This window comes from Scatophagus argus, chromosome 4 (assembly GCF_020382885.2).
Source record: "Scatophagus argus isolate fScaArg1 chromosome 4, fScaArg1.pri, whole genome shotgun sequence".
NCBI lineage: Eukaryota > Metazoa > Chordata > Actinopteri > Scatophagidae > Scatophagus > Scatophagus argus.
In genome coordinates, this window is record NC_058496.1 from 8,864,746 (window position 1) to 8,891,763 (window position 27,018).

The window sequence follows — 27,018 nt, forward strand, 5'->3', positions numbered from 1 at the left end:
GTCTTCTCTTAGTTTAGAAATTAGATCTGAGCTGACTTTTGCTCAATACTGTGTGAACTTTTTTCAGAAGCGCGTTCCCTGACAGGAACGCGCACGTCACCACACGCTCCTGGAACACCTGACCTGCTCGACGGGTTTTGGTTGGCAGTTTCGGCTTCACAACGTTGAACAACGGCGCGGTGGGTCACGTGACAGCATCTGCTGCTGCTGGCTGAGCGAAGCGTGTTAGCAGGTAAAAGAAAGAATAGAGATTTGTTGTGGCAAAGTTATCGATTTGAAAGCCGAATCACCCTAACATTTTATTGTGTACTCTTTAAATTAGTTTAAGGAAAACTGATCGGCCGATCCAAATTAACCGTTCGTCCTGTTCGGTAGTTAGCTAGATAACTAGCTGGCTAGCCAGCTTTTGATCCATCCTGTAGTGCTGCATTGTATGCGGACGGGCCGTTCACATGCCGGGGCAGTTAGCCTGCTCCTGATATGTGTCGTAACCCAACATTAATGGGCCACGCGTTTTTCGACAACAGTTCTTCCCCCTCACACTCGCACTGCGTTTCTAGTAATGTAATAATGTATTGGGCGGCGACTGTTGTAAAATGTTACGGTTCACGACGTTTCTTCGTTTCGTTTCAGTCTTTTATCCGGTGGCTAACTTTAGCCAAACCTGCCACTGATTTTAGCGTGAACTGACTAGTGTTAGCTTTTCCTTGGTTTACACAAAAGGGTATGTTAATATCCATCATCCCACCTAACATTTGTTCATTTTTTGTTCGTGTGTCGGTGGGGCTATGGGTACAGAAATCTCATTTGCGGACAGGTTAACAAATTGTTATTACTCTGCCAAGATCTTTCCAACAGAATGTGGCATTTTGTCGGTATGAATCGAGGTTGTACCGCACACGGAACAAAGACGAGCGGTTAGCCGGGCTAGTGCTAGTGACGGCTAAGCTACCCAATACTAGTGTGAACGTTAGCCGTTGCGGCTCATATTTCCGTCGAGCTTCTTTTAACCTTCTAAATAAGATAGTGCTTTAGTCATCAGGTAAACGGTAATTAGAAACACTAATAACAGTAACTGTCATTAACTATTGTATAGTTAATGTTAGAGCTACCTTGCTGTTTAACGTTTTTCTTTCAGCCAACACTCTCAAATAGTAGCCTATATTATGATCGAAGCTGTTGTATCTCATTGGTTGTGTTGTCGGACTGTTTGTCAGTTGGTAGTATTAGCGGCTAACAGCCAGTTACTGCATGTAACATAATCTAACCCAGGGTGCTTGTATGCTTTCGATTGTCTTGGACACCGTTTAGCCTTGCCTTGAGATCAGGTTTCGTTGTGTTTGCTTGATTTTTGGAATAAAATACTAAATGGATGTTGCTATCCTGCCGCCGTTGATGAGGGGAAAAGTATAATTCTACTTCATAATAGAATTCATACTGCACATAACATGTGCTGGTGCTTACACATGTTTTTTGTGTGTCAGACTGAGTGAGGGTTGTAAGTTGACACCCGGACAGTCCCCTCTTGGCTGGCTATATTTAACTGGGAAGGTGGGGGTGACAGATGGGTTTGTAGTCTTACATGGTATACTTGACAACAGTGAGTCACAGCCTGCTTATATTCAGTATATTGTACTGGTATTGGACATTTATTCGCTACTATATGTTTCTGGAAACTGTTATGGTGTAATCAATTTTCCCTTTTCCCCACAGATTTTTCTATTTTGTACATACATTGTTTTGTATATACTGTATATGATGACATCAGTGGTCAGCAATCAAGTCCGGGGGACTCGGGACAAAACGCTGCCCACCACCACACAAACACCACAACCACAGAAACAGATACAGGTGGGTTTTCAATACTGTGCATACTAAGTTGTAGGACTGCTTATGGAATTAACCTGCTAATGATGGTACAATCTATTTTTATTTTTTATACTGCAATCAAGTATTGCCTCTGGTTTTGTTGGCTCTTATCATACTGATTCTGAAAGTAAATGTGTAATGAATGTAAAATGTAATTTGATAGTTTAAAAGGATTTTAGGTGTTTACATCCCACATGGTGTACCTTTACCAGGATTGTAGTGTCTTTACTGTCTCTTTGTTGAAATAAGTAAATAAAACTCAGTGTCTTGTTGTTCAATGTATTGTTTCAATACAAAAATGAGTTCAGTTACTGTGTGTTCCTGTTATATTGTTGCTCACTGAATTCTGTTTACCAGGCCACAGCAGAACAGATTCGTTTAGCCCAAATGATCTACGACAAAAATGATGCTGACTTTGAAGACAAGGTCAAACAGGTAAAATGTTTGTGCATATATGTACATTCGGACAAACTGATTTTCTGGATGACCAGTGCATCCTTCTGGATTCTTGGACATTAAGATCTTTGTTGCATCACATGGTGATCTCACTTAACACTATGTGTTTCTGTTTTGCTTGCTCACAGCTGATTGAGGTAACTGGGAAGACTCAGGATGAGTGCATGGTAGCACTGCATGACTGCAATGAAGATGTAAACAGAGCCATCAATTTCCTGCTGGAGAGCACCTCTGACACAGTAAGAATCTATATACACTTTCAAAAGCCTCATTTGTATGCACATATTGTACCTGTGTTCACATGTTATATGGAGACACCAACATTTTAATTACAATATAGGTGTAAGTAGCCATCCTCATTCTTTGGTTAACCTGTGTCAGAACTCCTGGGAGACTGTGGGGAAGAAGCGAAACCTTGGGAAAGAAGGAGGACCTGCAGAGATAAAGGAGAGCAGGGAGAAGAAGGGAGGAGAGAGGGAGGCCAGTCGCGGACGCGGTGGGTCCACCAGGAGGGGCAGAGGCATCAGCCGGGGGCGTGAAGGTAAGCAATGGACAAAAGATGTTTGTCCTTTCTAAAGAATGAAGAGCCTGGATTGTGTAGCTGTGTGTTGCCTCTCTATTTTATACATCTTTGACATTGTCTTTTTATTTTCACTCTTGTTGCTTAAGCTAGGCTGAGTATGTGGAACTATCAGTTCAACTTTGCTCTCATTTGTGCAACTTTGATTTCCTTCCCAGTGTAAATAAAAAGGAGATCTCAGAAGTCTTTCCCCCACCTTAGTATTAATATTCTAAGTGTTTTTGATGTCTTTATTTCCTTGTCCCTTTGTTTCTTGTTGGGTTCCAGGTCGGTTAGAAGAGAATGGGTTTGAGGTGGCTCCTGGAGAGAGAGGGGGAGACCGTGGACGCAGGGGGCGAGGCAGAGGTGAGTGATGCACAAAAATACACCTCTTCATGTAAGATTAATGCTAGAGAAACTACAAGGTAAAAGCTGAAATGGACTTTACTTTTCGTATGTAAAGTCATTGTCATTACATTGGTATGTAAAGTCATTCTAAACATATTATTTAGTATATGTTTAGTGTATTTTTCCTACTAACAGTTAGGTGTTGTTTGCTTACTTTTTGACTAACCTACACTGCTTTAATGGGCTACTGGATGCTTGAATTCCCCTCGGGATCAATAAAGTATCTATCTATCTAGCTATCTATCTAAACCGATCTGTGCCGAATTTTGGTACCTTAGAGCACATCAGGGTGAGAGAGAGAAAGCGATACTCTGCGTCACCTGTGTTTTGATCTAACTGGCAGCATATCTATTTATGTCTGCAGGCGTTTAGAGTATTGCAGCACTCAACGTGTGTGGAATGTGCTCAGTCCCTGCAGCTGCTTCAGTGTGTATGCGTGTGTGTGTTTTGCGGTCAGGGTGTTGTTTACAATTGATAAAAGATTTAAGAAGGTGGAAAGTATGTGACTAGATTTGTAGGCTTTCTTTGTAAAAACAAGTGATTTAAGAAACGGCAGGTTAATCAGACTGACATTCACAAAAAATTGTGTCAGAAGGCCAGACTTGATTGTGTTCTCCTGGCTCTTAAATGTCTTAAGTTTGAACCAGAAGTGAAGCTTCATTACAAGACACTTTGGAAATGGACCTGAGGTTATTTAGACCCAAGACTGTATGTCTGGTAGTCTTTGGCCCATGTTAGTATATTTTATTTACTTTAGCACAGATTTGTATGACAGCGTGTTTTATTATTAGTGTACTTATAGCAATGCCATGTTTAAGAAAAAAATTAAGTGTAAAATCATAGAAAGAAAACTAGACAAATATAAGTAGGTTTTTTTTTGTTTTTTTTTTAAGACAATGAGAACATTGTCCAGTGACCAAAACGCTGTCTTTAAAAAATGCTTAATGAGGAGATGAGGTTAAAAGTGACCAGTCATCAGAGGTCATCTGATTGTTTTGTGTGTGTCCTCAGGTGCAGGAGGTCGTGGTAGAGGAAGAGCAGCTGCTGGCAACAGGTTCTCCTCCCAGGGAATGGGGTAAGAACATGTGTTTAGTGTAAATCTCAAGCATGAAGAAGGATGAGGAGGTGGTGATGGTGAATACAAGCACATAGCTTAAAAACAAATGTGTGGAAAAACTACCTTTCTGAATCTCCTCATCCAATAACATTAACATTAGCAATAAATAGCAAGAGACCAGAGGCCTGTATTATGAAGCAGGATTTGTGCTTAGGTAGCTTTAGATTTCACACTGTCTTAAGGAATTTATATTGCTGTGATAACTTATGCTGCATACCTAACATGCTCTGGAGCAAGTTGTGTTTGACATTACAGATCAAAATATGTGACAGATAAAAATGGCCCCATCGCTCATACATTCATTCTTTCATTCATGGAGCTTGGTGTGTGTATCACTTCTGTGGCAGCTTCTTGAGCTGTTTGTTGTAACATGTGGAAGTTGTGCGCTTACTATCCCACAGACATATTACATATACATATACATATTAGCTTGGGTTATTTGCTAAGGATACTTTAATGTATGCTGTGGGTTATGTGGGGGGAAATGTGGAATAAAGAGAATAAATCTAAGTAGCACATCAATATAACTGAAAACACAAATGTAATTACGATCTGATCTACTTTTGCCCTAATTTTGGGAAAGTCTGTTCACCTTCTTCACCTTTTCTGTTGTCTCTTCTTTCAGTACCTTCAATCCTGCTGACTACATGGCTAACTCCGGCACCCGGCAGGAGGCATGGGAAGGGGACGGCAACGAACCTGCTGAGGGAACTGGTAAGGAAATTAACAGAACATAAGATATCACGTTTTAATGCCATTATCTACTTTTTGCTGTGGAGTGGATCAGTTGTTAGCTTAAAAAGTATCTTACCCTAAATCTGGAAGAGTTTCCATACTGAGGCTACTAGGTGCTAAATAAAAGCAGAACTCAAGCAGAGTTTGACAAATGAATCTACAGATTGGATCCAAGGGCTTAATGAAGAGTTGAGGTGAAATTTGTTGTTATAGTAAAACACTCATGGTGCCGCTTGGCTCCTGTTCTGTCTGTTTTTTTAAGGAACATGGGGAGGCCATCTGGAAGACTGGACTTCAGAAGACTGGAATGAGGATGTGAGGAAGCACTTTTTAATGATCTCAAAGAGATATTATTAAAAAATACAAATACAGCTTGTAAAAGTCTGTATTAATCTGTTTGTGTTTGTACTTCCTGTCCTTCATCACAGTTGTCTGAGACCAAAGTATTCACTGCCTCTTCTGCTCCGGCAAACCACATCACACGTGGACATAAGTAAGCCACTCTGCAGTCCTGTCAGCTTAAGATATACAGAGAACAGACTTTATTTCGAGAGAATAATTTGATATTTTAATCTTTGTGGTTATCTTCTCTGCAGTTACACACTCTGTTTTCTCCCACTCTTTTCTCTTGCTTCACAGTGCGGACTTGGCTGGCCTACTGCCTAAGGCTGTAGGGGCTTCCGTGGACGCTGACTTGGGGACGATAGTCGACGGCCCCTCGGCTGAGGATTTGGGCCAAAGCCTGGTTTTTACCAATTCCCACCACAATGGACGCACTGCGACACACAGCTACGCACACGCCACAGCCAACAGCTATGCCCATGCTGCCTCTGGTGGTACCACCTACGCTCATGCTGCACTGGTACAGACAGCCATGCATACACACACTTACACTTAGATGTGTCTTTATATCAACACAGGCTGTTATGGTTAAGTTGATGTTAGGTATCGGTGTATTCAGTTTTTGTTTTGGTTCTCTCATCCTGCCAGTCTTCAGTTCTGGGCTCTGGTGTTGGGTCCCTGAATGCACCCAAGTCAACACTTGCCCCTGACCTAAGGACATCAGAGCAGCTCAACGGTCCTCGGCTTGGTCAGAGAGCCAATCAGACGTTGGCCACCACCAGCAACAGTAGCCTTTCCAAAGATGTGGGGACACCACCAATACAGAACCCTGCTCCCCCCTCCTCTCCCTCTGTAGAAGCCAAGGCTCAAAGAGTTGACAATGGCCCTGTTACTGCCCAGCACAGTAAGTTTATCACAAAGAAAAAAATTACTGTTGCATCTTAACTAATTGCTCTTGAAGGCAATCATACAAAATGTACTGAATGAATGTATGAATATATATTCATTGTACTCCATTCTCTTTAGTGGACATGAAGCTTCAGCCAGAGCCATCAGCTGTGCTCAGTCAGCTGACTCAGAGACAGCAGCAGTCCTCCATCCTTCCCTCTACAGAGCCTCTGGGCCTGTCTCAGTTGCATGCTCCGCAGGTCCCCACACCGCCAGGTAGGCCTGCGTAAAACTGTCATATCACTATCAGCCTCTGTAGCATACCACATGACATGAGATCAGCAACTTGTCTATTTATTTTTTATACATATATATATATTGTAATTTTATATAATTTATATATTGGTAATTACAGTAAAAGGGTGGGGTGACGACGGTAAAGCTAGGATAATCTTAATGCTACAGGGCTGATATCAGACAAATTTTCAACATGTAATGGAGTGGACTCACTGTTGTCTTTGCTCAAGAAAGTAGCACCTAATAGTGTCTGTGCTTTAAGATCATGCAGCATCACACATGCCTTCCTCTGACAGTTCTTTTGTTCTCAGTGCTGTGTTTTTAGCAACATTATGAATCAGACTGCTCTCTTCATTTTCCACCAGGTCATGAGTCCTCCATCCCTCCTGTAAGAGATGGAGCTTCTCCGGGAGTGAAGTTGCCAGGCATGGAGCCTCCCATCACAGAAGCCCCTCAGCGGCAGCTCAAGACACAGAAACGCAGAGTACCTCCTCCTTCAAAGGTTAGCTCTTCCAATCTCTGAACCTTTATTGGACAAAGTGTAATTAACTCCATACAAAAATTGCAATGGGGCAATTTTACCAGGTAGATTTTCTACAAAAGTCTTCTAAATAATTTAAATTGGTTTATCTTTCACTACTTCACGTAGCAAGCTAAGCCAGCCAGCTGACGGGCTTTGCAGTGGAGACAGACTGAATAAAGTAGCCATAAACCCCATTCCTTTAACTGTCATAAATGATGCTGATATTTTTTTAAACTATTTTTATATACAATTCTTTTTTTGACCATAAATAATTTGTTGTACATACTTTGAACTGGTTTCTTTAATTTAAATATTGACACATAGTACAAAATAAATTCAAAATAACTAGATTCACCATCTTTACTTATTCTTTCTTTGTCTGCTCAGATCCCATCCTCAGCAGTAGAAATGCCCGGCTCAGCAGATATATCTGGTCTGAATGTTCAGTTTGGAGCTCTGGACTTTGGGTCAGAGGCTGGCAGTGGAGCGGTCGACATGGCGCAGACGGAGTCGGCCAGGGAGCAAGCCCCGGCTCAGGCCCCAGCTTCAGCGCCCATGCCTGTCCCTGCTGCTGTTCCCGCACAGCAGCAACAGAGCAGCCTGTTCTCTAAGCCAGGATCTATGAGGTGGGTATGCGTGTGAGCTGTTTTGAGTTGGTGTATGAGGTAGGCTTTTGCTGATTAGTGATGAAGTGGTATATCTACAAATGAAGGAATGATCTGCAGTTGTTGTTCATACATCGATTTTAACTAACTTGCTATCAGAACTAAGTTGTTATTCATAATAGTATGTGGCCAAGTGTAAACCCTTGTTTCAAAGCCATTTGAATACATGGGGCGATCACGTAGCATGAGGTACAGGAGTTGATCTTTTTTAATTCTGTATGTGTGTGTATGTGTATTGATCTGTGTTAAAAGGGTTTGGAGACTGATGTCCTCATTTTAGCTTAAAAAGCCTTTTATTCTGTCTCATACTCAGTATGTTTATGGTATATTTCCTTCCCCATCCTCCCATTTTTATATCCTGTGAACAGTGAACACATGAGCAGCTTACCCACCCTACCCTCAGCTGTATCCGATCCCAGCTTCCCCTCACCATCCTTGGGCTTACCCAGTGCCACGCCCTCCCCCTCTCTGGGTCTTCCCAGTGCAGCCACTCCACCCTCTTCTACAACCTCCACAGCAGCCAGTCGTGTGGAGAGTAGTGGCCCGAGGTCCCTGCCACCTCATCTGGGATTCTCTCAAAGCAAAGATGTCACCTCAGCTACTGCTCTCTCGGTGAGGAGAAACTTTTCTCTCTATACACAAAAAGGTGTAGATCCCTGCTGAAGCTCAGTGTCTGCTTATCTCCTGACAACAAGCAAAATGATGAAAGTTTTTCTCATTCTTGCAGAATGGCTACAGTGGGATGAAAATGCAGAGCACACAGGACAGTAAGTACTTTAAGCATTGTCAGCTCAAGAGAACTGCACTTGAGTGGCCACTGAAATTCATTGTAATGAATATTGATTGCTAAATGCTTCTCATAAGAAATGGAAAGAGTTCTTTCAGTGAAAATGTATGAGATGTGATTAAGACCATGAGCACCAATCTTTCTCATTCAGCTTTGTGATTTTATTTTTGTCTTTTATGCCTCCATGCTGGTGATAGTCGTGGTCAGAGGCATTATGTGTTTAGGGTGGCTTTCTGTCAAAGGGACGTCTTGAGGGAATTTCTTCAAATTAGGCGCAAATGTCCACTTGTACGCAAGGGTGAACTGATTGGATAGGTGATTTAGATTTTAGCATAGATTTTTACATGGGTGTACACTGCAACTTGAGTGGTGCGCATACAACTGCAAGGCAGTAATTCTGTGTGGCTTTTCCATACACGTGTGCTGGCATGACTCTGTTTGACCGATTTCCAACTTGAAGATGTGTCTTTAACCGATAGGACACTGCAGCTTCTCATCTAAAATCTCACTGCTGCTACCACTTATACCATGCTGCCACTAACGAGGCGGAATGGTTTGACCCAATAGTTTTTTGTTTCGTTCCTTTAATCCTCCTCCCATAATTAGTTTGTAAATTCAACACAGGTAAAACTTGTACCAAATTGATCCCTTGTATTTCTGTTAAACCAGGTACACCATCAACGACTAGAACAGTGAAAACGGAATCTCCTGTTATGACGAGTGACAGCGGCCCCGGCCACCACATCCCGCCCCCTGCAGTTACACCTTCCCACTCAACTACCATCCCTTCGCTCAGCAGGTAAGGGATGGTTCATTTTATACTTTTTTGTGCCCCCTTTTATAATGTTTTTTTGTTGTTGTTTTTTCTTGTCTGGAGATAATGATGGTTTCAAGCACATATCTTAATCCTTTATGTGGAAATATTTTTTACTGAATCTCCCATCCTCCTGCTCATGTTTCCTGCATGAAGTCCTTTTGTTGCTTCATCATCACTGAATAATTTTTTTTTCTTCCTAGTCACGTGACCAGTACTCACTCTTCTGGATCAGCCCTCGCCACAAGCTCCTCCATTAATGTAAGTGTGTGGTTTATTGCTGAAAAATTGAGACACTCAGTTGTTGTGCATTTGGATGATATGAGTGCAGGATGTAGCTCTGAGGCTAATAAGATTTGTGATTTGTCTGCTTCCATCAGATAAGTAATGAGGAGAGCAGCAGTAGCGGCAACCTTCATGCGTTTTCATCATCGTCGTTGTCGTCGTCCAGCCAAGCCGTCAATCCCAGTCCCGCAGCTTCCTCGGCTGTCAGCAGCTCAACCACCAATGGCCTGCACCCATCTGGAGCACCAGGACTAACTCCTAATGGCACAAACACCACGCTGTCAGCTGCAGGCAGCCGCACGGCACCGCTGCTCACCACCACCTCCGGTAGGCTCATGGCACCACACAAAAATGTCTTCAGTACAAATTCTCTTGTTTTGTTGTTTATAACTTTAATTCAGAGTGAATCTCCAGGATAGTTCATTAATTGATTAAAAATTGAATAGTTCTCACCCCTGTTGAGTCAGTTTAAAATAAAAAAAAAAAAGAAAAATCCTGATGTTCATTCCCTTCACCAGGTAAAGCTCCTCCCAACTTGGCCCAAGGAGTGCCGCCTCTCCTTGCCAACCAGTACATAATGGGCCCTGGCGGCTTGCTTCCTGCTTACCCGGTAACTATACTATACACTGTCCTAATGCTTTATTCACTTGTTTGTGTGCTAACTCGTTCCAGGGGTGCTTTTTTCCTTTTCTTTTTTTTTTTTTTTCTTATCATGAGGGGGACATTGAACATGACAAATGTGGCAGTGAGTTTACTTGTTGTTCTTTAGAGATTTTCGGTGTTGATGGTAACTGTTGTAGAAGTGAGGATCTGTAGAGATCCCAACATTGTACTGAATAATCACCAGCTCTTCCCTCCATTATCTTTATTTCACCAGCAGATCTATGGGTACGAGGACTTGCAAATGCTGCAGTCTCGACTTCCTATGGTGAGTCTCTTGTGGCTGTTTTCTCCATCATGTATCCTGCTGTGTAGCAGCTGTCAAACTCGCTTCCCCTTTTACGTTACGTTTGTGCAACCCTTAGTTAAGTGACCACTCGTAAAATCTATCCATCCCTCCTATTGCATGGCACTGTCACCACATCTCCAAAATAGCAGTCTAAAATGATGGGAGGAAAAAGCAACAAAATGGGGAGTACTATATTTTACATTTTAATTATGGTATTATTATCTTTCTACACAGGACTATTATGGCGTAACATTCCCTGGTAGCACAGCAACAATGCCTGGAAGAGATGGTCTGGCCAATAATCCATATACTGGTAAGTCAAATTTAGTGTTAATTTTTGAGTTGATATGTCTACAAACCTTGCGTTGTTTCAAGATAAGCCTTAACTCACAGGACAGCTGACTCAATTAATCCAATTTCATAAAAGTACATCTATCCGTTCATAACAGATTTACCTTTTTGTAGTTGTTGCTCTTGAGCATCAACTTTGTGATTTTGATTTTTCAGCAACTGGCCAGTAGACCTGACCAAAAGACCAGTAAAGAAAAAGTTTTTTTTTTTTTGTGACTTCTGTTTTTTTGTCTTTTCAGTAATCTTTTTTTAATTTTTTTTTTTATCCAGGTGAGGCAACAAAATTTGGCAGGAATGACTCCTCATCTCCAGCTCCTCCAACCAGCCTGTCAACAGCCGGGGTGCAGTCGCAGCCCCAGCAGGCCCCACAGGCAGGAACACAGGGGCAGGGCCAGGGACAGAGCCAGGGTCAGCAAACACAGAACCAGGCCTTCCTGAACCCCCCTTTGCCCCCTGGCTATGGATACACTGGTAAGGAAAAGCAAAATTATGTTTAATGATAATGATGTTGCCCATGTGTGTTTCCACTTTAGTCATATCTTTGCATATATGGAAGGTTTTGTCTTCTTGTCTATAAGGAGCTTGTTACAATAGGGCATTGTTATTATTGCTAAATTCCCATCTTACAGGCCTGCCATACTACGCTGGTGTCCCGGGGGTTCCCTCAGCCTTCCAGTACGGTCCCACCGTCTTTGTGCCTCCTGCTTCGGCCAAGCAACCTGCAATGGGCCTGGCCAACCCTTCCAATCAGTACCACCAACAGCATCAGCCCAGTTATGGACAACATGCATATGGCACAGGTAAGACCAGGACAAAGGACGAGGCTTGTCTGTCACTGCTCTGGCTGATGATTTCAGACAGTAAACAGAGCACATTGTTTCAGAGTCGAGTTACAAGTGGGGATTATGTCCAGCAGTTTTAATTTAGCTTTTTAATTGATTTAGCTGACTTGACTTGAACAAAAGTTTTGCTTAAATTATTTCTGCCACGCTATCTCAGTACCACAAAGTGTCGCTTGCCACAAAAACTAGTTGAGAACGTTACTTGAAGACTTTGCTCATTACTGCGACACTAGTGGCATATCTGGTCAGTTACATTTGTCTAATGTGTTTTGATAATGCGAAGTGCACAAGCTGCACGTTTATAGTTGTATTTTACAGTTACAGGTGTTGTGAGACAGGGTGTGTGTACAGAGACCATGGCATAAACTAGGTGTGAGAAAGAGGCAAAACAGTATTCAACTTCCAAGCCTTTGTACATGTACACCAAATTCTGCATGTGCGTGAGTGGAATTGGGCCTGTGGGTGTGTTTTTGGTTGTTTTTTTGTTTGATTGTTTTTGCTTGTGCTGCATGCGTAGCTTAAACCCCCTGCTGACGTTGGACACAGCTCATTGTAGACACCGCTGCCATTCTAGTCAGGTTACCTTACTGCCTCTCTCTCCCCTCCCCCTATCCCCACCCCCTTCATTTTCTATCTTTGCTTCTATTTTTCTTCCTCACCTCATCTGGTCTCATTCTCCCCACTTGATCTACCCTCTCTTCTGCTCACTCTGCGTCCTTTCTTCTTCTGTGCTCCTCATCCTCCTTCAGCCTTTGATGACCTGTCTCAAGCCCACGGGGAGTACAGTAAGGGAGGGTACGGAGGCTCTGCCCAGTCACAGGCCAAGTCAGCAGGCAGCGGCCCAGGGAAAGGTACACACACAACACGTGTGCACACTAACAATACACACAAAGTCAGTGGGCATTTTCCTGTGGGGAAAAACGGATGTACTCACAATTGCAGATGATTCTACAGTCAAGAGTGTTCTGGAGAAAGGTGTGTATATGCACGTGTGTGACTGTACTTTGATGTACACATAAATGGATACGTGTAAAGAGGTGGAAAAGAGAGAAACATGCCTTTGCACATTGTCAGTTAATATGCTTCTTCCTACTGGCTGCACCCCCTCCTACTAACAGTGGAAATGAACATTCAGTGGTTAATATTCATTTGTCGTTAGTGAAGTGTTCTTGTTCTCCCTCTCTATTGTTCTCTTCCCTTCTTTGCTTTCCTCTCTTTGCTCCTGTATTCTAACCTTTTTCTTATCTTTTTCTTTCTCTCTCTCTTCTGCCTCTCAGCGCCAGGACTATCAGGGTCAGGCACCAGTGGAGGAGTACCTGACATGGGAGGTTCAATCTATAGTAAAACTCAGGTGAGTGACTTGCTGTCCTGTTGTATGTCTGCTTAGATGAAGACTGCTTTTATGATAATAATAGTCCTGAAGCTGAAGGGCAGGCCAACTGGGGTGACGGAGTAGACTACAGCAACTGAGAGTGTGGTGGGGCCTTTTGCATCATACGTACGGCAGCAGTGTTTGTGATTACTGTCACTGACGAAAGTTCTGCTCTGCAGAGATTTTCTTTTTGGAAGGCTTATTAAAATGAGCATGTTATTTACTGACCTGTTGTACGTGCAGGCACTTCATGTTGAGATTTTATTTGAGATTTTAAGTGCTTTTGTCTTCTCTTGGTTCTCCTCAGTCATTTGACAAGCAGGGCTTCCACACAGGGACACCGCCTCCCTTCAGCCTGCCTTCAGCACTGGGGGGAACGGGGCCCCTGAACCCCGGGGGTGCTCCTGGATACGCCCATGCTCCCTTCCTGCATATCCTGCCACCACACCAACAGCCCCACTCCCAGCTGCTACACCATCACCTCACACAGGACGGACAGGTAAACTGAAGTGTCCTGGCATACATCACATTTTTTTACCCACCCTGTGCTTGATAAAATAACTTTGGCTCATTAGTTTTGTTAATCTGAGTGTTAATCTTATTTTGTCCATTGTATTAGACTTCCGTGTATTCAGAATAGCTTTCCGTGATGTTATAGTTGGCGGGTGAAGGTGAAAAACCAAACCAGACTGCTCCTGTTCATTAACCTGCATACTTGCGGTTCTCAACTTAAAAGGCCTTTTTTTTTTTTTTTTTACCAAATACGACCATCCTTTTTTTTTTTTTTTTTTACCAAATACGACCAAGAATGTTTTTTGCCCCAAGAACTAAAAATTCAGGCAGTAAAAGGGCTTTTGTTAGAGCAGTCAGTTCCAGTCATCACTGCATAAATGGGGAAGAGATTTTCAGAGGGCGGAAACTACACCAGAAGGATCGAAGCTGGATCTGTAGGCTCCTGCTGGTTATACTACTAGTGGAGTATTTTAGCTGGAAAGGGTAAATAAAAACCAAATGGGATATTGAATAGACCTGTAAGGTAATTACTTGGTCTTAAACATGATAGACTCAAAAGATTTTTTTGTTTTTTGTCCTTGCAGGGTGGCCCTGGTCAGCGCAGTCAATCCAACAGCATGCAGCAGAAGACACAAGGCAGCAAGTCCAGCTATGGCAGCTCCCCCTATTGGGCAAACTGAGAAATGCTTCCCACTCCCCCCTCTCCCAAAAGGCTGTGTGTGCGCGTGTGCACGTGTGTAAAGCTAAAACAGACAACAAAAATAAGCAAACAAACAGAAAGACACACTACCCTCACAATGAGCAACCATGGACTTCTTCGCCCCACTCCCCCCACCTCCACAAGTCCTCATAAGTCTTTTGGGTTCTCTCTTTCCCCCCTTTTCGAAATTGGTTGTACATGTAAGATATTTATGTATGTATTTATATAAATATATATATACTGTATATGTAATAGTAGAACATGAAATGTGGTTGCTGCATTTTATTTTTGAAGGACTTTGTTTACTTTTTTCAAAACTGCAGAAAAAGATGTTACATTAAGACAGAATGAGATGATGACTATGGTGGTGAGAGAACGAGTGAAAAAGAGAAATGATCTAAAACTTCCTGTAAGAAACAAGAAAAAGGAAAAGGAGAGAGCTATAGCACTGATTGCATATGAGGACATTTTCAGATGGGGGTGGGGTTTATAATAACTAACTGCATCTGCTGTCTTGTTTTTTTTTTTTTTTTTTTTTTTTTATATACATAACTTTCTGAATGACCAGACTCATCCCCCTCAAACTTAATTTTGTAGCTTCCTGTCTTTACCCTCCTGCCTCCATATCTCCCTTCTACTCGAGGGCTGCCTATCCTTGTCAACACCTTCCCTTTAAAGACAGACCTGCCCATCTAAATTTTATATTTTAATTTAATTTTAACCCTGATTTCCCTCAAAATAAAAGTTCTGAGCAGTTGGAACCCTTGAGTTTTTGTATTTGTGTGTGCAGGTGTCCCCTTTTTTCCCCATACAGCTTTCTTTAGACTTGGAAGGTCAGACCTAAGATTTCTGATTCATTTATACAGTGTCAGAGATGTCTGTCATAGGAACATTTCACTAACTAGAAAAAACTATTTGTGCCACATTTCTATATTATTTGTATATGATTACATGGAAATTATTACCACAGGCACATACATGACTGGAATTATGATGCAAATGTTCAAGCGTAACCAGATATGAGTTATTTTAATTTCATAAGGCCATCACATTCACAGTCCGTAAACTGATCAAACTCTTAATGACCACCTATGCGTTATTATCCTGGAAGAGACACATCGGGGAAGAAGGATTTCATCATAAAGGTACTAACTAAGAAACAACAGAAAATTGATTTGCAGTGACTCTTCTCTCTCTGATACAACTGGACCCAAACCATGTCAGCAAAATGTCCCACACAGCAAACCAGCCATCAAAACCCTTCTCTGTAAGCATCTCGCCCTGCAGCATTTTCATGGAGCATATACACAGATTATTTTCTGTATTAACTGGTCCAGGACAGCATTTTTAGATATCCCACAGAGTCTGACTGGATGTTAATCAGTTCATTTATACCATGCAGCGCGTTTGTATGGAAGCCTCTGCGTTAGTTATGTTTCTCCACTTGTTTGTTCAGGGTTTTCCTTTGTCACTCGTCTATTTTTGTTATAGTCTATAGCAGCTGCAGCTTTGTTCAGAAGGATAGCTGTGAGGCTGTGGTTGTAGGATATGGATGCAAACAAGGGAGGATAGGCTAGTCATTTTGCCATTTGATTAAACTTCTTCATTCATTCTAATTGACTGAAATAGGTCTATCTTTGTTGCTTTGTCCTGAGAATGAGGTTTTGTGAGGTTCTGCTGTAAATTTGCAAAGCTGCGTAAAATATATCAAACAACCTTTTCTCCAATAGTTCCCTGAAACTAATGAGTATGTTCTGCAATCAGGATGCCATAACTGTTCTCTCCAATTGTATTTTAAGCCAGTTGGCCATATGGTTTCCCAGCTTGAGTGAGACACAGGTGGCTCCATGATTACAGTGAATCCATCATAAGACACCTCTTTTTCCCATGAAGTACATATTCTGTGATGTTAAATCAAAGGAAGGAAGATTAAAAAGATTTTATTTTTTGAATTACTTGATATTATGAATGAATGTGTTCACTGGCCCAGTGCAGACTTTTAGTTTAAATATTAAAAGTAGAAACAGGCGGCTACGTCATCATGCAGAACAAGGATGAAGGATGAATAGATGTGGCACGAAAATGCTATGCTAAGTTAAACTCTCATGTCACTTTCTGTTTTAGATTGTCAGCCCCATTTGCCATAAAGAAGCAGTAAGGCAGGATGGAGTGTTACAAGGGGAAAGGTATTAAAGTTGACAGCATTGTTAAAAAGTAGCTCCATAAACAGACACTTCTCACATGAGGACTAATGTTCACCAGTTTACCGAAGGCCACTTCTATTTCTGATGGATGGTCAAAGCTGGGGAACAACACTTGTTTCAGATTTAGTTGTTGAATTAATACCATAGAATCTGTTAATGAGTGGATCATGATTTTCTGTCAATTCAAAGTTAATGAAATAATTTTTTACACTTTTATTTGAGAACATCACATGTATTCCTAATGATACCAAGGGATTACACCTGTTCTTTGTGTCTCGGGGTCAGTGAAAGGAGAGGGATGTTCCAGTCAGCAATGTGCAATCAAAAGCACTATGGATGAATTAGCTGAGGGATTAAGCAGCGTTTCAGTTACTTTGGTTTAAAATGCAATAGTTTTTTTTTTTTTAAAATCATTGTGTCTCATACAGTTTCAGCAGAGATACTGTGCATAGGAACAAATTAGTAATTCTTCACCAACTGCAAAAGTGTGAATGAATACGAATGTGAAAACAGAATTCAAATGTGGCCTCTGATGTGTAATCTTATCATCCACCACAAGATGGCAATATATGGCTATGTCAGGTGGCCAATTAAACACTGAGTCCATAACTTACACAGGAGCCCTGTGACAAGGTGGGTCACAGCTCACAGGAACACTTAAAATGGGTCCCCTTATTTAGAAGATATACTATTATACCTCATAACTCAGACCTGGACAGAGTTGTCTGTATTTACCAGAGCAAATCTGGTAAATTCAGGCATTTTATTCAGAATTTAAAAGAAGTCATTCAACCCAATCCAACAAGTATACGCTGACCGCTGTGTGAGGCATGCTGAGAGTTGAGATAATCAGACCTGGCACACTGCTCTCGTGTTATATTCGGGTCATTTTTATGTTTTAATTGTGTGTGTTTCCATGATTAGCATAACAATCAGAATACACATTCGTCACAGATGCACAAGAACAAGGTTTTGCTTGGCTATAGCACGGTCTCTGTCTCCCCCACGTCTTCCACCTCTCTCCACTGAGAGTGTGTGTGTGTGTGTTCTGAGAAAAGTCTATATAACCCTGGTATGTGCCTGACAAAGGAGAGAGTGAAGAGAAGAAGGGAAGGGTGGTGATGGGAGGGTGGGATGCAGAGCAGAGAGGAAGGGAAGACGGTGAGTGGCAGGTGCTATTGTGGCCTAAGTGCAGGAGCCTACAACAACAAGGTCAAAGGTCAAAGTGAAGTTGAAAGGTCAACCTTAACTCCCAGGAAGCCCACCCACTGAGAGACACCGATAAGAGGAGGGGGGTCAGAGAGTGTGGTCGGCTCTGAAAAATAACTGAAGGAAGAGGGATATACATCAAGGAAGAAAGAGGAGTAAAGACAAGATGAGACAAAGAAATTCAAAATAACCAAAAAAAAAAAAAAAACATTCAGGAGATCCAAAGGCAGGTTCTTATGGATCATTAAAGAAGACACTGACAAAATATAAAAGGAACAGGAAGGAAGGGTCAACATCAGTAAACCTGGAGACATGAGAGAGGTGTGGAGAAGCAGTGGTAGAAGTTGCAAGATGCATTTGAATGCTTGATAACACCTTAATGGGATAAAAAAATAAAACTGATGTGGGAGGTTCCCCACTATCAACGCTGGACTTGACACTGAATGAACAAATTAGCTGTGTCGTTGGAGAATAAAGCTCATTGGACGCAATTTCCTATAGAGGAGTTTGAGTGTTTCATATGTTGTGTTTAAAGTTTAAAGTTGTGTTTGGCCGAAACACACGATGCACCCTGTTATTTCATTGAAGAGGCACAGGAATGTACACAGGAATGCCCCTCAGAGTGTTTGTTGACACTCGTGATCACGGCTCTCAGATGTTGACAAAGACGTTTTGTTGGGGTTCACTCGGTTCACTCCCTGGAGACACTCGGGTAGCTGTGAGGCTGCCATGCAGGATATCGCGACATTTAAGATCTGAATGGAAATGTGGGGCCCTGGAGCTCAAGGTGGCCTCGTGACCTGGGTACTTGATTTGAATCCTCAAATCAATTTCTGCTGTGTTTCCTCTCATTTCCTTTTTTTTTTTGCCTTTAAATTACAAGCCCTTCCATCCGGCTGAATGGAGAACGATCACTGGGGTGTTTTTTTTCCCCTCTTTGCTCCCTTTCATCTCCATCTGGGGGACCATGAGATGTTCTTGTCCCCCCACTTGTTGTGAGATGTGACAGCGGGGTCCATTCAGCGAGAAATTGGCTGCAATTAGTGCAATTATGCTGATTTTCACTTGTGTCCCATGCAGAACAGAGATTTCGCTGTGCACAGAGACATCCCCGGGAAACTGCTGCAAAACAAAAACCCATCAATCAACAAAGGCTTTGAATGAAAGGCTCAACTACAGATAATACCAGGCACATTCCATAATGACAGCGTTTAGTCAGCTGTGACCTGCGTTGCGACGGGGGGCATGACATCCAGAGCTTCACTGATTAAGTGGGAAACGTGCAGTAAAACCACGGGCCTGCATGGCAGCAGCTTACCTCGGCATACAGTAAGGCCGTCTGTGAGGTTGGTTACAGTGTGACGTGTGTTGAACACACCTGAGTTCAGCTTATGTCCTGAGATTCAGCAGAGGATGAATCCACTTGATCAAATATGCCCATGTTTGTTCAAGGTATATCTTAAAAAAATCTGCACCATTAACCAAAAATAACCAAAAAAAGTGACAGTCAAAACGATGATCAAAATGGCAAAAAAAAAAAAAAAAACGCTCAAATTGATAAAGCTAAAATAAGCGTTTTATGGGAGAAATGAATGATCTCATGTTCTTTCTGAATGTGTCATAATTTGTTTGTTTTTTTATGTGTGTGTGCCTGTTTCCCATTGGATGATGACTGAGGTGGAGGTCATAGTTTACCCACCTTTACATTGGTATGTTTAAGTCAATATTGCCCACGAGACTGACAAGGCTTGCATTCAACAGCACATTTCAAGGTGTAGGAAAGGGGGGAGCAGTGTCCAAAATATGCATCCACTTGTTAACTGGGGGAAAATTTAAAGGGAAATTTTAGGTGGGAAATCATCCCCGGTATTCCTGTTCAGCAGTTTGTGTCAGCTATTAAAATACACACACACCAGCAAACAGTTGCTCACTGAAAACCAAAATCTGTCTCCGTAAAAAAATAAATAAATAAAAAAGATGGACCAAAACCTCTTGAAAGCAGCAGACAGAAATACGTACGAGTTTCACTGGGATTTTCTCATTGTCTGCAAACAAAACTCAGAAATAAGATATATGCTATAATCGTTTAAAATTCCTACATATTTTAAAGATGTTTCTGTAGCAATGTGTACACGTTCTTCAACCAAATATTTCATCATCTTGACATGTGGGTAAACATTTCTTTCATAGTTCACATAGTGCCTTGGCAATATTATGATTAACAGTTGGACCAAAAAGAAGTAGAAAAAAGAAAAAATAGCTTGATCATTGCTGATGTTGCTGTTCCTTGTACTTTTTTCATCTACATATGATATGGATAATGTTAGACTCGGTCGGACTCAAACCGGGTCAGAGCAGGGTCAGGGTTGGAGTCAAACATGGGGTCAGGGTTATGGTTTCCCTGCAGAAATGCACCAACTACAGACTCAGCTTTGTTGCAACGTCTGAGGTCAGTCGTGTTGTAATCCCTCTTGCTACGGCCGCACAGACGTGGAATGTTAACCTTAGAATAAAAACGTTAGCATTTTGCAAGTTCGGTTGGCGTTGGGCCCTAAAAATAAAGAGACGTTCTTCAACCGAGTAACTGGGATAACTTCCGGCCAGATTTCGTTGGAAGTATAAACCATTCTTCATTTTACCAGGGGGGCCCTGAAGGAAGCCCTTGAAACTGGTCCCCAAGTGCTTCCTTGGGACCCAGTTTGACAGCCCCCCACCCCACCCCCATGCGTTGTGTCTGGCGTACGGGCGGTCAACGGTGGATCCGAAAAGAGTGTCTTTAAGACCCAGCGGAGCTCGGCAGGGAAACCCCGCGGCTTTAGTTGTTTCTACTCTCCAGAGTGTCAGCTAGTTATTTGTGGGGAGGCGCTGTAGCCATTTCGCCACATGAAAGCCCGATGAGCTGAACGACCAACATCCGAGTTGTTCGTGGAGAAGAGAAATCAGCTTTGAGGAGCTCCGCGCGCACACAGACGTACACGAACTCGCGCGCAAAGACGCACGGCACGCAGACACGTACACTTCCTCCTCCTCCGCGGTGGAAAAAAAAAGGAGAGAGAGAGAGGGGAGCAGAGAGAGGACACACGAAACGCAAACTTCCAACTCTCCCATGTGGAAAGCAGAGGTTTGAGGATAAGGTTTAAATTTTCCTCTTCGGGGCTCCGTTCCTCCCCCCCTCTCTCCTTCTCTGTCTCTCTCTCTCCCTCAGTGTTTTTGTCCGGATAGTTGTGTTTCTATGAGAGTCTTGCTCGGCGACAAGAGAAGTTTGGTTGTTTGCCTGTCGGCTGAGGAGGAGGAGGAGGAGAAGAAGAGTCGGGTTCAAAGTGGGGGAAGATGGTCCGCAACGGCGCTTGGAGAAGAAGCTTGCTGTGCGTCCTGGCGCTCAGTCTCGGCTTTGCGTCCCCACCGTGCAAAGCTCGGATTTACACCAACCACTGGGCAGTCAGGATAGGCGGTGGACCCGAGGTGGCCGAACGGATAGCGGAAAAATATGGCTATAGGAACATGGGACAGGTAGGTCGACAATTGCTCCCACCAAAGTTATCTCTTTTTGTGTGTCTTTCTGTGTTTTTTAATCAACTCCTAGCAGTGGGGCACATCGTGGTTTTTATTATTCCTTTACCAGTAGACAAACGCTGCGGGGTCAAAGGTCTGAAGTCCAAACGCGAGGCATGGACGTTTCTCTGTGATTCTCCAACTCGGTCCTTCTTTCATTAGTTCTCTGTTTCCCAGACCAGGAGAGTGAACGTGAGCCACAGGGAACAAATAAAGAAGACCAAGAGCAGGATGGCACAACAGGTGCCTCCTCGCTGTGTTTCCGCGGATCATGTTCATTTTGCGGGCTGGAGCCACAGGGAGCTCACTATCAGCTTCACACCAACAACAGTCTCATGTGCTTAGTCCCGTTGGCACACTGGTGAGACAGCTAGTGCTGTTCGTGTTTAAGGTTCACAGTCAAAGTGGTTTTTCATCTTCCTGTTGTATTTGTGACATATATTACACTGGTTTACTCAAAAACACTCCAACTGAAAATCCTTTTTTTAAACATTTCATGGAGGAAGAGATGGAGTTTTGAGTGTTGCATTTCTCCGCTTATGTTCCACAGTGAGTGTAATCTTGACTCAGTATACAACGAGGCCCACGGTGTAAAACACCACTGTTGAGCTCTGTTTACATTTGCGACAAATTCTTTAGTGGATGCTCCCGTACTTTTTGTTAGTATTCTCAGTGGATGAAGCTGCTTTTCTTCTAGGTTCCTTGAGAAGATGTTAAAATAAGCGTGTCACAGTTCACGAGAAAACTCTGAGCCTTTGTTTTATAGCTTGCATTTGAAATCATCACACACGTATGTTTCCACCGTGTGAGATTCTAAAATTTTCATTAGATCTGACATTTAAGGCCAAGCATATGGGCCAGTGCATGAGAGTCGTCTGACTCTCCTTACATAATGTCATTTTATTCATCAACACAAGCCTGCACAGGTCCAGGAGGAGGGGTTAATTGGTCACTTGAAAATGTTCTTTTTGACAAAGTTTGAAGAGAAATCCTCCTTCCTTTGTGGACAAAAGAAATACACCACACAAGCGTGGACCCCACACATACTCTGGAGTATCGTGACCGAAATACGTGGGCAGTTCAAGCCTGCACTTGCCAGTGCTCGACGTGAAGACAGCGTGGAACAGAGGGGGGCATTCTGACAGGTTGTTGTGGGGTAGCCTAGTCAACAGCTATTGAACCCCCCCCCCAACCCTCCTTGCCTTATCCATCCCGCCCACCCACTATACACCCCATAGAGAGCAGCCCTTAATGGCCTCGTTTATCCCCTCTCTTTGACGGGAACTAATGTGTGGAGTCCCCCCCCCCCTCCATACCAGCCCCCAATAGGAATTCCCCTGTGGAGTGCAGTGTCGCCCCCAACCCCCACCATTCGCCCTAATTTCCATCTCAATATGGAGCGTTCATTGGACTTTGACACCTCATAGACAAGAGTTTTACTTCACTTCCTGGTTTTGGGGTCAGCTGAAAGCTGCTCCCATGGGAGCGATAACAGCACACTCTGGTTTCCTAATGTGAACTTTGACATCCCTATCATCACCTTTTCCATCTTATATCCGCACGGCGCTTATGTACACGGAGAAGGAAATTAAACTCATTAAGTGAGATGACCTGTATGTGGTTTAAAAGTGATATAGTTTGCAAACAGATACAGCACAAATGTTTTAAATTTAAACTTGCTTGGACTTGTTCATGAGGATTTGACGATTTGTGAGTAATGATTTGGAGATATGACTGTTAAATGAGAGGAGGTTTTAAGCTGTGAAGGGAAGCAAAGTAGTTAAAGGGAGAAAAGGGGGGATGGGTAGGGAAAACATGTGACAGAGGGACAATATAGTCTTCTTGACAGGGGTGGAAAGAGGAGAACAGACAAAGATAACCACACACTGGGAGATGGAAGGAAGAGGGAGCAAAAGAAGGGACGATGGATGGATGGATGGATGGATGAAAAGAATTGGCATAGAGTGAGAGAACACCTCGTTGGGGAATTCTGGGTAATCCTCTTAACCATGGAGCCCCCTTCCCAGACTAAGACACTGGTCCAAATTGAGTCAAAATCAGCTGACAAGGCCATGGACGTGGATCTCTGTTCAAAGCGGTGTTTTGAAGAGAGTCATTGAGAGGGAGGGTGACGATCTGTGGTCAGGCACAGCCCGGATGTAGTTGCATCAATAATGAGACATAAGCAGGCTGTACTGATAGACTGTCAGTTCTTAAAGCTGTCAGGCCAGCGGGGGGTTGTTATTGGAAAGTTTGTTTTGCTGAAGTAAGAGGAACATTTACACCTCACAAGCACCTCACCCATACTGATCATTTTTATCCAAGCTGATCACCTGGTGTCAGTGATTGTCTGCGGCATTACTAAAACAGTCTGTTATTTACCATACTTTTTGGTTTCTTGATTAAGCCTGAATAAATGATTTAGTTCTACTAGTCGGGTTAAGGGTTGCGGGTTTTAGGTGGATAGGGATGAACTCTGGTAGAGTGACACTCCTGATCAGTTTCAGTTTTCTTCTTTCTTGTCACATCTGTTTGCAAATACAAATAAGTGAAATAAATATTAGCAACTGCAACACGTAGCAAGAAGTCAGAAAACATGCGTAACATAATTTTGATTCACTCTCCTGTAGACACGTGGGGCGTAAGTTCTCATCGTCTTGTTATGAAGCCAGTTTTTATTCAGGTGTTTAACGAGGACAGCGAGCGTGTATCTGAACCGCACTTATCCAGGGAAAACTTGAACTTGTTGTTTGTCCGTATGACCCAGCGATAACACACGCTTTTCTATTGGAAAAGTCTTAATACCACTTTGCAATTTAAATGACATGGTGGTTTAATCCATCCAATGAAAAACTGTGTGATGCAACACACCATAGATCACTGACATGCAGGTGGTTTCACTTTTCAAATTTGTTATGACATATTTCCTAGAAGCAAAGGTTATGATGAAGCTGTGATTCACTATGCGGGTTATTGTATCATCATGAAAGTTCAGTTGACTATATAACCACTGCATTTCAGGTCACATGTCGTACAGTGACAGCTCTAGCCATATACAAGAGTAGGTTAACGAGGCAACCTGAAAAGGTGTTGAACCTATGATACTGGTTCTGAATTTGAAAATGTAGATGGCTTTGATGACTTTATTTAATTTTTTTTTTTTTTAATTCTGTGCATAGAGCCTTTCCAGCGGCTCCCTGTTTGCAGACACTCCTAGAGGGATGGGTGGCCTGCTTAATGGCAATGCACGTTAGGTAGATTAAATAGGCAGTGGAAGCACGATATGTTGAAACCTGTTTACACTATGAGAAGCATCCAAAGTGGTAGCCATCTATTATGGAAGGGCATTTTGTTAGTATGTAGAATGCCTTTTAATCTGATTACCCAAGATCTATGATGTGTGCTGTGCGTTTAGCTGGTGTTTGGTGTTTGCTGAAAGACGATCCAGCAAGTCATATTGGCACTTTCTCATTCTATCAGTCCGGAAGTTGGAAGATGTGTGTATGCGCATGAGCATTGAGCTGAAAGCTGATCTAATCGGTGTTGAAGCTCAGCAATGGATCAGTGACGCACCATAGGACCCTTGGCAGCCATGACAGTTTGATCATCTGAGGGATTGTATGGTCTTTATCAATTATTAAAATTAATCACTGTCCTGCAGCTTGCCATCTGTCTGTCATTGTCTGTCTGTGGGTCTTCTGTCCATCTCATCTCTGTCACTCACAGTCTTTGTTTTATGTGCATCTGTCTGACTTTCAGGCTCTCTTTTATTTGTTTGACTCGTCTGCCCTGTCTGTCTCACCTTTTAGTCCATGTCCCTCTGTGTTTTCCCCTGAGAGTTTTTTAAGAGTTTAACAAATTTTTATATCTAATATGCAAAACAAACCTGAACACACCAAGAAGGTACTTTTTGAATACATAAGCCGTTGTGGTTATCACTCACAAGAGCCATTTACCACATTCATTAACGACAAACTGACGTGTATACACTGAGAATGTGTCTGATATCTGTTTCAACTGTGGAGTGCAAACATGCCTATAAATAAAATAAAATGCCTTAACACTGTTACAGAAAAACATTAATGAGTTATATTGAGGTAAAAAGAGTTATGGAATGAATGATCTCCATATGTTTTGCAGATTGGGGATCTCAAAGACCACTATCACTTCTTCCATAGTCGGACCATTAAGAGGTCGACTTTGTCCAGCCGTGGTCGCCATAGTTTCATCTCCATGGAGCCCAAGGTAAGCCTGGTGTTGTGAATCACAGGTTTAGAATCAAATGTTACTGGAGATGGTTTGACAAAATAATCGTGACTGAAGGTCCACTTACTAGCTTTTAATGGATACTTTATGGTCTTCATTGCTGGATAAAGTTTGCTCAGTTGCCATGGAGATGACCTAAGTTTGACCTTGTGATATCTGCTGATGCATACTGTGAGGAACTGTTGAAAGTCCTGGAAAGCGCTCGAGTGGACCTTGAGTTAAGAATATTTTTTATCAAATTACTACTTCCAGGCTATGAATGAACTTTAATGCTCATTAAGAGACAATTTTAAGATATCTTTCCAAATTTCTGAGTGTGGTGTAATTGAGAAAGTGGACATGCTTGTCATAGAAACAGATCATAAAACTGTGATTCTCATTGAAACTTGTGCAATGCCTGTTACTTTACAGCTGCACTTCCTCAGTGGAGCGGCTCTAGTCTCTTTTCCAGTTTGTGTCATGGTTGCCTTCAGTGTTGATAAGCTATTACTCGTGATGTGTAACCGAGAGACGACAAGAGACTAGAAAGAGACATTGCTAGAGCCAAATGAATACATGTTATAGTTAATTTAACCTTTAAACCCCTGCTGCTTCAAACCGTAGTTTTGTGATCCATTGCATTGTTGATTTGTTTAATAAAGGTATATTTGTTAATGAAATATGCTGTTAATGTAATCATAATTTTTAAATTTGTTACTTGCTTAAAAGGTTGTGCTGATGTCCCAGATTCTACACATTCATCCTTTATTTGATGCGCAGGTCTTGTTGTTGTGAAGATGTGCTGACATGGGATTATTGCAGTGACAGAGTGATTATTTATGAGTACAGGAACTATTACATTGCAGGAAAATCTCTGTTTCGTTGTCACTTCATGCTGTGCTGATCACAGTTGTGATAAACGAGTCCTGTTACTTTTCTATTCCACACACCCAGCAACTTCAGGTTTGATGGATAGATTGATGGATGGATAGGTTCAGAGGTGGGAGATGAAGCATTATTTGAATATATTTTCCTTCAAAACAAAGGCAAAAAGCGAGCCTTGCCAATGACTTCTAAATGTTGCTTCATTACGCCTCAGAATCCCAAAGAGTTGCACAAAACTGACAAACTGCTGAATTTGCTTCCATCCAAAATTCTGCTCCAGTGGTCATTCATCATGTTGTACTGTGACCTCAAGTCAGAGCACAGGAACAAAATCATTTATTTAGTACAATTTGAAAGAGTTTCTACTTCAATAAGTTAACGATCGCATTCTTAAATATAATATAATATACAGATTTGCAAAGTCAGCTTAACAGTATGTTTTATTGTGATT

At 42.3% G+C, this 27,018-nt stretch overlaps 2 protein-coding genes and 1 non-coding gene across 9 annotated transcripts in view; all 3 read left to right on the plus strand.

The window, feature by feature from the left end:
- The first annotated feature begins 97 nt into the window (after positions 1 to 97).
- LOC124058363 (ubiquitin-associated protein 2-like) lies at positions 98 to 15,233 on the plus strand. Of its 4 annotated transcripts, none has more exons than XM_046387536.1 (30): positions 98 to 232; positions 1,714 to 1,851; positions 2,227 to 2,304; positions 2,454 to 2,564; positions 2,707 to 2,866; positions 3,173 to 3,250; positions 4,304 to 4,367; positions 5,035 to 5,123; positions 5,407 to 5,459; positions 5,573 to 5,637; positions 5,784 to 6,006; positions 6,135 to 6,390; positions 6,513 to 6,650; positions 7,037 to 7,173; positions 7,582 to 7,820; positions 8,228 to 8,471; positions 8,587 to 8,626; positions 9,316 to 9,445; positions 9,664 to 9,721; positions 9,841 to 10,072; positions 10,264 to 10,355; positions 10,626 to 10,673; positions 10,929 to 11,007; positions 11,316 to 11,516; positions 11,675 to 11,845; positions 12,637 to 12,738; positions 12,830 to 12,862; positions 13,165 to 13,238; positions 13,567 to 13,758; positions 14,357 to 15,233. In XM_046387536.1, exons 2-30 carry the CDS (start codon positions 1,756 to 1,758, stop codon positions 14,450 to 14,452), a joined length of 3,579 nt encoding a protein of 1,192 aa, XP_046243492.1. In that variant the 5' UTR covers positions 98 to 232; positions 1,714 to 1,755; the 3' UTR covers positions 14,453 to 15,233. The 4 variants fall into 4 exon arrangements, with proteins under 4 accessions (XP_046243492.1, XP_046243490.1, XP_046243493.1 ...); XM_046387534.1 differs by having other exon boundaries at positions 99 to 232; positions 10,623 to 10,673; XM_046387535.1 differs by lacking the exon at positions 98 to 232 and adding an exon at positions 319 to 724 and having other exon boundaries at positions 10,623 to 10,673.
- LOC124058611 lies at positions 9,516 to 9,591 on the plus strand. Its single transcript, XR_006843274.1, has one exon. It is a non-coding gene; the product is annotated as a small nucleolar RNA SNORD121A (small nucleolar RNA).
- A 5,455-nt stretch (positions 15,234 to 20,688) lies between the features above and the next one.
- Positions 20,689 to 27,018, plus strand: part of pcsk5b (proprotein convertase subtilisin/kexin type 5b) — a 69,722-nt gene continuing 63,392 nt past the window's right edge. Inside the window, exons 1-2 of one of the 4 annotated variants that reach the window (XM_046387538.1) lie at positions 20,689 to 21,395; positions 25,578 to 25,682. In XM_046387538.1, the coding sequence (XP_046243494.1) occupies positions 21,216 to 21,395; positions 25,578 to 25,682 (285 nt within the window). In that variant the 5' untranslated portion in view covers positions 20,689 to 21,215. The remainder of the gene's footprint in view (positions 21,396 to 25,577; positions 25,683 to 27,018) is intronic. The other 3 variants (XM_046387540.1, XM_046387542.1, XM_046387541.1) reach the window with 3 other exon arrangements.